General features: G+C 49.2%; 1 protein-coding gene across 1 annotated transcript in view; it reads right to left on the bottom strand.

Annotated features, from left to right (window-relative positions):
• Positions 1-216: 216 nt before the first annotated feature.
• The window catches only part of LOC143295340 (uncharacterized), a 45,695-nt gene continuing 33,689 nt past the window's right edge, over positions 217-12,222 (bottom strand). Inside the window, exons 3-8 of the mRNA XM_076606987.1 lie at positions 11,247-11,408; positions 9,224-9,480; positions 7,658-7,752; positions 2,133-2,740; positions 1,047-1,220; positions 217-426 (exon numbers count right to left, since the gene is read on the bottom strand). Coding sequence (XP_076463102.1) covers positions 310-426; positions 1,047-1,220; positions 2,133-2,740; positions 7,658-7,752; positions 9,224-9,480; positions 11,247-11,408 — 1,413 coding nt within the window. The 3' untranslated portion in view covers positions 217-309. The remainder of the gene's footprint in view (positions 427-1,046; positions 1,221-2,132; positions 2,741-7,657; positions 7,753-9,223; positions 9,481-11,246; positions 11,409-12,222) is intronic.

The following is a 12,222-nucleotide window of genomic DNA, read 5'->3' as shown; positions in this document are numbered from 1 at the left end:
CACGTGACGGGCACTGTGGGGGGCGGGGAGGGGGGGGGGCTGGGGATGGGGGGAAGAGCTGGTCAGTGTGGCAGGGGGCGGGACTCACGGCACAGCACGTGTTTGGCACTGTGAGGGTGGTGGTGGGGGAAGAGCAGGTCAGTGTGGCAGGGGGCGGGGCTCACGGCACAGCACGTGACGGGCACTGTGGGGGTGCGGGGGGGGGGGGGGCTGGGGAGGGGGGGAAGAGCTGGTCAGTGTGGCAGGGGGCGGGACTCACGGCACAGCACGTGTTTGGCACTATGAGGGTGTTGGTGGGGGAAGAGCAGGTCAGTGTGGTAGGGGGCGGGACTCGCGGCACAGCACGTGACGGGCACTGCGGCGGAAAGAGTAAGACATCAAGCTGTACAGCACAGGGTTCAGCGCCGAGTTGAGGAAGAACAGCAACTGGGGAAAAAACAACAACAGCATTATAATAATGGTGATGGTGGTGATGGTGATGATGGTAATGATGATGATGATGATGGTAATGATAATGATGATGATGTTGGTGATGATGATGGTGATGACAATAATAATAATAGTTATGGTAATGATGATAATCATGATAGTAATCACACTACTAATAATAATGGTGTTGTTGATGATGATAATGATTGAAAATATGGTGATGGTGGTGATGATGATGGTAATGATGATGCTGCTGCTGCTGCTGATGATGATGCTGATGATGATGCTTTATTAATAGTAATAATAATCATCATAATTATGATAACATGATAGTCAGTCGTGTTCAACTATGACCATCAGAACAGCAGAGGAGGCAACTGCTGTCCCGACTATCTGGGCTGGAATTTGATTATAGTGGAGAGTGTCTTGCCCAAGTTACACCCCGACTCTCTAGGCCAAGAAGGTTTTGTGACAGTCAGCGGTGGGATGGTTCCCAAAGGCCGACTAGCCCCCAAGGCTGTAGCACTAAGAGCCAGTGCAGTTTTGCCTCCTAGTTTAAGTCCTTCACAAAAAACAACAACAAACAAACAAACAAACAAAAACCCTGAACAGCCCACCTGGGACAGGAAGTCGAGCAGGCCCACGGGCTGGTGCACGAAGTAGACACGCAGCCCGTAGCGGAGCAGAAGCTTGACGTGGAAGGGCAGCACGCAGCAGGCGAAGACCACCAGCACAGCCACCAGCAGGCGGATCACCTTGCGGCGAGCCTCCAGCACCCGGTGAGCCGTCACCTGGGGTGGACGGGTGGATGGGTGGGTTGGTGGATGAGTGAGTTGGCATGTTGGTGGGTTGGTGTGTGGATATGTTGGTGGGTAGGTGGGTAGATGGATGGGTGGATGAGTAGACAGGTGGATGGGTGAGTTAGTGTGTGTGTGTGTCGGGGGGTGGGGGTGGGGTTGTGAGTGAGTGGATGGGTGGATGGATGGGTGGATGGGTCGATGGATGGGTGGATGAGTGGGTGGATGGGTGGGTGGGTGGATATGGACGGGTGGATGGATGGATGAGTGAGTATGCGGGTTGGTGAATGGATAGATGGGTGGATGGGTGGGTGGATGGCTGGCTGGCTGGCTGGATAGATGGATGGATGGATGGGTGGGTGGGTGGATGGATGGATGTGTGGGTGGGTGGGTGGGTGGGTGAGTGGATGGGTGGATAGATGGATAGATGGATGGATGGGTGGATGGATGGATGGATGGATGGATGGGTGGATGGTTGGGTGAATGGGTGGTTGGTGGATGAATGGGTGGGAGGGGAGTTTGATAGATGGTGATGCGCTTAGAGCCTGGTCTCCGACCGAGAATAGGTGCTATATAAGTATCCATATAATTCATTCATTCATCCCCCCCCCAACACACACACACAGGCTACTGATATTCACCCATGCATCCTTCAATAGCTTATTTCACTGGCTGCAGTAAGCTGACATGGTGGTTTGATTTAAGCCAGTAAATGCCCAGTAAAAGGCCCGTAAAAAGGCACTGGGAACTGTTTATTCCAGATCACGCGTTTACTAAAAATAATATTAAAATAATAACAATAATAATAATAAAAAGAAGAAGAAGAAGAAGAAGAAGAAGAAGAAGAAGAAGAAAAAGAAGAAAAAAACATTTGAAAAACGTCGAAAAACAAAGGAAATCGCTGACCTGGTAGCGACATGACGTATTGCTGGCACCGGCAGAGCGGATGGCGTACACACCGTCACGCATCCTCTTCGTGTTCAGCCCGGGAAGAGTTACCGCTCCTCCTCCTACCCCTCCACCTCTTCCACCTCCTCCTCCTCTTCCACCACCACCACCTCCTCCTCCTCCACCTCTTCCACCTCCTGCTCTTCCTCCTCCAAAGGCTGGTGGGGTCCTCCTCCCGGGCACGTGAGCATGAGCCGGGTCAGCAGCGGCGTGCCGGTGGCCGTGGGAGGAGGAGGAGGAGGAGGAAGAGGAGGCAGCAGAGGCCGTCTGCCCTCCCATGCCGGGGTCTGAGTAGCAGGCGAGGAGCAGAGGTCTGCTGGCCTCGGCAGAGGGGGCTGCCGCTCGACTGCTGTTGGTGTTGCAGATTTCTGTCCTGCCAGCCCTGTCTCTGTCCCTGTCCCTGTCTGTCTCTGGTGTTGCTGTTGCTGCTGCTGCTGCCGCTGCTGTTGCTGTTGCTGTTGCTCCTGCTGGCCCTGGCTTGTGAGTCCTGGACGTGGTGGCGGAGCCTGAGCTGCAGCTGGTGTGACTGGTGTGGCTGGTGATGCTGCTGTTTCGGCTTTCCCCTTCTGCAACGCATGGTGTTCGGTTGGGTTTGTTTTATTTATTTATTATATATCTATGTATTTATTCATCAATATTACTTTTAACCAGTAGAGTGCCTATAAGACGTCAGCTGACGTCCTACAAAATGTATTGCCATAGTGCCTATAAGACGTCCACTGACGTCCTGCATATGTTCCGATTGGAGTTTGGTTCAATTCACATAAACAGACTCTGTAGACTTAGTTTGATGTGTCTGGATTATAAAAAATACTATTTAAATGAACTTACATCAGGTAGAAGACCTCTTTCTTCTCGATAATAATTTGCTAACTGACCACATGATACGCGCGTGGAAAAGGGGGTTGCATCATGTGCAAACAAATGCATTGAAAACTCTGTCCAGTAAAGCAAATAGTCACAGTCAGCAGATCTACACAATTCTGAAAGCCCTGCTTGTGATTATGATGTGTCTGGATTATAAAAAATACTATTTAAATGAACTTACATCAGGTAGAAGACCTCTTTCTTCTCGATAACAATTTGCTAACTGACCACATGATACGCGCGTGGAAAAGGGGGTTGCATCATGTGCAAACAAATGCATTGAAAACTCTGTCCAGTAAAGCAAATAGTCACAGTCAGCAGATCTACACAATTCTGAAAGCCCTGCTTGTGATTATGGACAGCTTTCGCGATGGAGAAAGATCTCTCTTGCCTGATGATTGGTTTGAAAACGAAGGTTATTGACAACGACAGTTATGAAACTGACTACCCATTTTATGGTAATTTAGTCCGTCCATCCACTCAGACAGCGTTTTTGAACAACTGGCTATGACTGACAGAATACACGCAGCCAGTATTTGGAAAAAGGGGACGGAGAGGGAGAGGAGTGATGCAAGACGATTGGTCGAATGCCAGCCAGAGGTCATCAAGGGGGCGTGGCTTTTTGGAAGAGTGAACTCATATTTCAAAGCAGACAGAAGGCAATCGACAACCACCAATGCCCCACGATTTTCACAAAACGCAGGGTGGAACCTGCACTGGCCGTGAAACATGTGCTTTTTGTTTTTCATGCTTTTTTTCGCTGACTCAGCGGGATGACTTGTTTGAAAAGGTGGCTAGCCAGATGTACGGCAGACACTTTAATCGGTCCCCATGCAACTTGAAAGGAGTGAACGTCATCAAAGAACTTCACCCTCTCACTCCCGAACGCTCTTTGCTGTCAAAAAACATGCCTGTTCAGTTTCTGGGACTATGATTGACCTTTTACGTTGACTTTTGCTCACTTTTGTGATTATTGGGAAAGTGATTTACTTACATGTCTGTAAGAGCTGTCATTTGTTTTCATACACTTTTTGCTTGTTTTAATTTCTTCTACAGATATTATCTGACAATAGGCTTGCTATTTCTAGCTGTATTTTATATCTTTTTTTTAAGGGTGTCATTATGTAGAGGTGGTAAAGACTTTTTTGTTGCACAAAAATTATTATCTTGACTTTATATGCCTGAACAGTTACCTACAATCAACCTAATTGGGAATAAAATCTCAGAAGCAGAATCTACACTCATTTTCCTTCACAAAAACGTTTACTTTCTTTCTGTATCACTCATAACTTTTGTGCTAGAATTTTGTGTGATTTATTACCCACGAATCCTCAAAATTCCCTGGCAAGGGGAGAGCACTTTTTTTTTTTAAACAAAATTCTCTGGCACTGAACTGATTAAAGAAATGTGTGTGTGTGTGTGTGTGTGTGTGTGTGTGTGTGTGTGTGTGTGTGTGTGTGTGTGTGTGTGTGTGTGTGTGTGTGTGTGTGTGTGTGTGTGTGTGTGTGTGTGTGTGTGTGTGTGTGTGTGTGTGTGTGTGTGTGTGTGTTTTGGTGTTTTTAGTGGGCTGCCTTTTTTTCCCAAGTGATCTTACTCTTTTTTCTTTTTCTTTCTTTCTTTTTTATTTTATTTAAGGTTTATGCCCCATAAAATCGGTAGGTAGGCTACATGTTAATGTAATGATTACATGGATAACAACAGCAACAGCAACAAGAGCAGCAGCAGCAGCAGCAGCAGTAGCAGCAGCAACAACAACAATAACAACAACTGTGAACTGACACCATGTTCGCAGCCTCATATGAACATCGCTTGCATCAGTGTTTCGATTCACCTAAAACAGCAAGAGGCAGGAAGGAAATTGCCGTGTTGAAATCCACCTGTAGATTTGTCTTCTGTTGTTTCCACAATAGTTTGATCTGGAGAAATTAAAAGACCCAGACGTGGTAAAAGTCTTCGAGGCCAAGATTGGAGGAAAATTCGCCCCACTCTTGTTACTTGACGCAGACGGCACAGATGCAGACACTTTCATCGACACATTCAACACCGCAGTGACTGAGACGGACAATGAAGTTCTAGGCAAGAAGCGGACCACCAAGAAGCCTTGGGTCACACCAGACTTACTCAAGATGTGTGACGAAAGGAGAGACCTCAAGCAATCTAAGTATGGAAGTGGTGAGGGAGCGGACAAGTACAGGCAAGCAGACAAGCAGGTCAAGAGGAGCATGCTCAAGGCAAAGGAAGACTGGATTACTGATCAGTGCAACGACATTGAACGGACCTCAAAGAAAACAACGCCAAGAAGGCCTACCAAATAGTGAAGGACCTCACCAGCAGCAAGCAAGGACGGCCCAGCACCATTCTCGACAAAAACGGGAAGTGTCTGACCGAGTCCAAAGACATCTTGAACAGGTGGACAGAGTACACCGCAGATCTATACTCACACCGTGCAACAGGAGACACAGAGAAGCTCAACACCCCTCCGGCAACAGACACAGACAGCTTCCCCATCCTCAGAGAAGAAGTGGAGGAAGCAGTGAAGTCCCTGAAGAAAGGAAAATCAGCAGGCATTGATAGCATCCCAGGTGAACTGGTACAAGCAGGGGGTGAGGCTATGATCGATGCGCTACATGCAATCAGCCAGAAGATCTGGGAGACAGGAGAGTGGCCAACACAATGGACCCAGTCTTTAGTGATCACCATACCCAAGAAAGGCAACCTACAACAGTGCAATAACTACCGCACCATCAGCCTGATATGCCATCCTAGCAAAGTGATGCTCAGGATCATATTGAACAGGTTAAGACCCCAGGCTGAAGCAATTATAGCTGAAGAGCAGGCAGGATTCAGGGCAGGACGCAGCACAACTGAGCAGACTTTCAATCTGAGGATTCTGAGCGAGAGATACCTTTGACACCAACAAGAACTCTACCACGAACTCTTCAAGAAGGCATTCGACAGAGTGTGGCATGCGGCACTCTGGGCGACCATGAACTACTACAACATCAACGCAAACCTCATCCGCGCCATACAGAACCTCTACGAGAATGCCAGCAGTGCAGTTTACCTCAACGGGGACATTGGAGACTGGTTCCGAACCACAGTTGGAGTGAGACAAGGATGTTTGCTCTCGCCGACACTCTTCAATGTTTTCCTTGAAAGAATTATGACAGATGCACTTGAAGACCACCAAGGAACAGTCAGCATTGGTGGCAGAACAATCACAAACCTGCGTTTTGCTGATGATATAGACGGACTCGCAGGCTCAGAACAAGAACTGGAGAACCTGGTCAGGCAACTAGACATATCCGCCACAGCTTACGGCATGGAAATCAGTGCAAACAAAACAAAACTGATGACAAACAATGACAATGGCATCCAAACTGACATCATTGCCAACGGAGAAAAGCTTGAAACCGTGAAGAATTTCAAATACCTTGGAGCAATAGTTTCAGATGAGGGGTCCAAGCCTGAAGTATTAGCCAGAATTGCAATGACAGCTGCAACACTAGCCAAGTTGAACACCATTTGGAAGGACAAGGCAGTCAAGCTCAGCTCAAAGATAAGACTCATGCGTTCCCTTATCTACTCACTTCTCCTGTATGCTTGTGAAACATGGACCCTTACAGCAGAATTAGAGAAGAGGATTCAGGCCTCAGAAATGAGATGCTTCAGAAGACTGCTTGGCATCTCTTACAAAGACCACATAACCAATGAGGAAGTCAAAAACAGAATAAGGCAAGCCATTGGTCCCTATGAAGATCTTCTCACCAACATCAAGAGGCGCAAATTAAAATGGTTCGGCCACGTAACAAGAGGAGAGGGGCTTGCCAAGACAGTGCTCCAGGGAACAGTCAGAGGAGGAAGGAAGAGAGGAAGACAGAAGAAGAAATGGGAAGACAACATCACAGAATGGACAGGATTGAAGCTGAGCGAGGCGGTCAAATGTGCGAAAGACAGGGATGGATGGAGAGGACTGGTTGACAGGTCATCTGTAGCGCCCCAACGGCAACCGCCATGGGGCAGCTGAGCTGAGAGCTGAGCTGAGTTTCCACAATCCGCCAGAGTGGGAGGGGAAAAGAAGACTTCCAGGAAAATAAACTCCGAGGAACCCCCCCCCCCAAAAAAAAAACAAACAAAAAAAACCCAAAAAAAACCCCACCAAAACAAACACTCTGAGAACATTGCTAATGCACGAGATGTGCAGAAGCGTGATAACGAAAGAGATAGAAGAAGAAGAAGAAGAGGAAGAAGAAGAACAACAACAACAATAACAGCAACAAGAACAAGAACAACAGGAAGAACAAAAAAACACAAACAAACACACACACACACAAAAAAAACAAACCCAAACAAATAAAAAAAACCAAGAACAATAAAAATAAAAATAAGAGAACAAGAAGAAGGAGGAGGAGGAGGAAGAGGAGGAATGGAGATCAGAAGTAGAAGAAGACGGCAGAGGAGGAGATGGCGGAGGAGGAGATGGCGGAGGAGAGGGATGAGGAAGAGGAGGCGGGCAGATCAGAAGAAGAAGAAGAAGGGCAACAACAACAACGACAACAACAGCAACAACAAGAAGAAGAAGAAGAAGTGACAATTTGTTCCAGGGCTCGGCTCACCTTTACCCTTGGCATCATGTTCGGATCTCTTGGAGTCGATGGCCCCTCCTCCCTGGTGGTGAGTTCTGCCCGCCACGCTGGCTGCTCCCCCCTCCCTGCAACACACACACACACACACACACACACACACACACACAGAAATAGATATCACGTCCTCCAAAAGTCTGATGCTGCACTTCCCCACACCCACGTCTGTCCGACTGTCACCGGAAGTGTCGTCGTTGTGCTTCTTCTTTCCGGCCGCCGTGTCAGGTTGACCTGTCACGTTCAATGTCGTCCATCTGTGTGTGTGTGTGTGTGTGTGTGTGTGTGGTGTGGGTCTGGAGGTGGTGGGGTGAGGGTGATGTTGGAAGTAAGGTGGCAGAACGGTTTTGAATTACTCTTTTCGTTACAACAGATTTCTCTGTTAGAAATTGAGGCTGCTCTCTCACCCCAGGGAATGCACGTCGCTACACTGACAGCGCCACCCATTTTCTTTTCTTTTCCTTCTCTCCCAAGTTTGACTGGAAAATTAAACAGAGCATCTCGTCATTCGCATGAGACGATAAACCGAGGTCCCGTGCGATGATGCACGCACTAGGTGCACTGACAAAAAAATCCATAGTGTTCAGCACTCTGATAGGTACACAAATGTATATGCATACACTCGAGGGTTGACAAGCGCGTTGGTTTATGCTGCTGTCAAGCGTCTACCCAGCAGATGTGGCGTGGCGCATATGGATTTGTGTGAACGCAGTGACCCCTCCTTGAGAAACTGAATCTGTTGCGTTGTTCTGATCCAGGTATATACTGAACGCGTTTAAGTCGTGAATTTGGAAACAATATCGTTTTCCTAAAAGGGTTATAGACAGTAGAGAACGTGCACTGAGATGCTTCAAATACCACAGACTTCTACGCGTATCATTGGTGCGTCGGCAATACGGTTTGTCAAGATAATGAAAACAAAAGCAAACAAACAAACAAACAAAAACAACAACAAAAAAACCAAACAAAAAAAAACAAAACAACCAACAACAAAAAAAAAACCCAAAGATAAAACAAAACATACAAAACCCTAACTAATCTTTTGTCTGTCTAGCAGCCATTTTCTCGCCTGTTTTTTTCTGTCCAGCAGCCATTTTCTCGCCTGTCCCACCCTTACACACACACACACACACACACACACACACACACACACACACACACTCAGTTGGATTTTGCATTCAAACTTTGGGAGAAAGAGCGAGAGCGGGATTCGAACCCAGATCCAAACGGACTCTGTATTGGCAGATGAGCGTCTTGACCATTCTGCACACCTTCCAACATAGCAACGCTGCAAATACATGTATATTAAAACACACCACCACCACCACCACCACCACAAATAACAACGACAAGCAGAAGCTTTCTACACCTGACATGACCCTGACCCTGACCTGACCCAGCCTAACCCTGACCTAACATGACGCTGACCTGACCTGACTACGACCACAACCTAACCTGACCCCGACCCAACATGACCCTGACCTGATCCTGACCCAACCCGACCCTGACCTGACCTTGACCGACCCTGACCCCCTGACCTACCTCTCAGTCGCCTGCAGCAGGTTGGCAGGGCTGGACTTCCACAGCGTGAGGGACACGCGCACGTACATGGAAGCCATGATGAGCAAAGGGATGACGTAGGTGAGGAGGAAGGTGCACACGTGGTACGCATCCATGCGGATGGGCTGCTGGTCAGTGTCGTGGCGGTAGCAGTAGGTGTGACCGTCGTCCAGGGTCACCGTCTCGTAGATCAGCAGGAGGGGCACGTTGTACAGGACGGCGGCCGTCCACACCGCTATCTGTGTCGGCATTTGATTAAATTAAGTAGTTAGTCTGTTGTGATAGGGTGGTGATGTCCAGGTTTGGGTGGTTGGTGGTTTGGTTGGTTAGTGGGTGTGGGGGTTTGGGTGTGTTGTGTGGTTGTGTGTGTCGGGGGTGGAGTGGGGGGCTTGGGGGGGGGGGGGGATTCGGGTGGCACTCTGTGTGTGTGTGTGTGTGTGTGTGTGTGTGTGTATGTTGGGGAGGGAGTGTGGATGGGATATGTGTGTGTAGGGAGGGAAGGGGGGTGGGTGGGTAATGGGTAGTGGGTGATGTGTGTGTGTGTGTGTGTGTGTGTGTGTGTGTGGATGGATGAGTGGTGTGTGTGTATGTGTGTGTGTATGGATGAGTTGTGTGTGTGTGTGTGTGTGTGTGTGTGTGTGTGTGTGTATCTGTGTGTGTAGTGTGTGTGTGTGTGTGTGTGTGTGTGTGTGTGTGTGTGTGTGTGTGTGTTATGGGGGGGAGTGTGGATGGGATATGCGTGTGTGTGTGTGTGTGCACGTGTGCGTATGTGTGTGTGTGTGTGTATGTGCGTATGTGTGTGTGTGTGTGTGTGTGTGTGTGTGTGCGTGTGTGTGTGTGTGTGTGTGTGTGTGTGTGTGTGTGTGTGTTCGTGCGTGCGTGCCGATGTATATGGATTTGTGCGATCGCTATGACGTCTCCTCGAGTAACCGAACTGAACTGAACTGTTGCGTGCTGTGTGATGTGTGCGTGTGTATATGTGTGTGTGCGTGTGTGTGGGGGGTGGGGGGGTCGGGGGGATGGGGAGGGGGGGAGAGGAGGGGGTGGAGCGTGGGGGGGAGGGTGTGTGTCTGGGGTCGGGTGAAAGTGTATGTGTTGTGACACATATCACATACACTAAATGAAGAAGAAAAAAAGAAAAAAAAAGGAAATCCACGCTGATAGGTAACACAAACATATATAAGCATGCACACGCAAGGCCTGACTAAGCGCGTTGGGTGATGCTGCTGGTCAGGTCAGGGTCAGGTCAGGGTCAGGGTCAGGGTCAGGCATCTGCCTCAGCAGATGTGATGTGGGGTAGCGTATAATAAATCATATTGGAGTTGTTCGAACGCACTGACCCGCCTCCTTGAGAAGCTGAAACTGAAGCTGAAACTGAAACTGAAAATGAGGGGGGAAGAGTACATTCTGCCGGGTCTGAAACTGAAGCTGAAAGTGAAACTGACCAGGGAGGAGTACATTCTGCAGCGTGTGAAGAGCTGCCGGGCCTGAAGCTGAAGCTGAAAGTGAAACTGACCAGGGAGGAGTACATTCTGCAGCGTGTGAAGAGCTGCCGGGCCTGAAGCTGAAGCTGAAAGTGAAACTGACCAGGGAGGAGTACATTCTGCAGCGTGTGAAGAGCTGCCGGGCCTGAAGCTGAAGCTGAAAGTGAAACTGACCAGGGAGGAGTACATTCTGCAGCGTGTGAAGAGCTGCCGGGCCTGAAGCTGAAAGTGAAACTGACCAGGGAGGAGTACATTCTACAGCGTGTGAAGAGTTGTCGGGCCTGAAACGGAAGCTGAAACTGAAACTGACCAGGGAGGAGTACATTATACAGCGTGTGAAGAGCTGCCGGGCCTGAAACTGAAGCTGAAACTGAAACTGACCAGGGAGGAGTACATTCTGCAGCGTGTGAAGAGCTGCCGGGCCTGAAACTGAAGCTGAAACTGAAACTGACCAGGGAGGAGTACATTCTGCAGCGTGTGAAGAGCTGCCGGGCCTGAAACTGACTGAAACTGAAACTGACCAGGGAGGAGTACATTCTGCAGCGCGTGAAGAGCTGCCGGGCCTTGAGCGGGTGCAGGATGGCCACGTAGCGCTCGGCAGCGATCAGCACCAGCAGTAGCACGGACACCGTCAGGCTGAACTCCTCGAAGAAGTTGTACACCTTGCACAGCACGCGTCCCGCCTGCACGCACCTCGTGCCCAAACACGCACGCACGCATGCACGCGCATGCATACCGCGCGAGCGCGCACACAGACACAGACAGACACACAGACACATACACACACACACACACACACACACACACACACACACACACACACACACACACACACACATTCATGATTATATACATACATGTATGACAGTCAATTTGTCAGGTCAGGGGGATAGCCCTTGCTACTGGTACCATGTAACCCAGTACTAGTAACCTGCCGCATGTGAAGTCTCCCAACGACGGACCAGGCGGAGGACCGGCTGTGAAGGCGGAAGAGGACGACCAAACGGCAGGGGAAGCTCTTATCCTTGGCTGAAAGTCCTTCTAGGAGACGGAACTTCGAAGAAAAACACCTGCACCTGCCGAGGCCGTTCTGCACGTACCTGTGAGACTCTGAGCGTCGGTAGGCGATAGAGTGGGGAAGGGACTGTACAACTCCTTTTCACTAAAATATGTCACCTGTGCTGGTCAGGCAACCAGGCTAATGTCGGAACACACCGAAAGATAAGCCTGCCTGCCTGCCTACTCATCCGTCGGTCCGACGGGAGACTCCATCAGTCATCATCATGACAGTCAGTCGTGTTCGACAACGACCATTACAACAGCAGATGGAAAGTAAGCGCTGTCCCGACTATCTGGGCCAGAATCTGATTATAGTGGAGAGTGTCTTACCCAAGTTACATCCCCCACTCTCTCGGCCAAGAGGGATTTGGGGACAGTAGTCGGCGTCGGGAATATACATACGTACGTACATACGGATAAAGAATATTCACCCACATC

The sequence above is a fragment of the Babylonia areolata genome, chromosome 20 (assembly GCF_041734735.1).
Source record: "Babylonia areolata isolate BAREFJ2019XMU chromosome 20, ASM4173473v1, whole genome shotgun sequence".
Taxonomy (NCBI): domain Eukaryota; kingdom Metazoa; phylum Mollusca; class Gastropoda; order Neogastropoda; family Buccinidae; genus Babylonia; species Babylonia areolata.
This window is presented reverse-complemented; position numbering and strand designations above follow the sequence as displayed.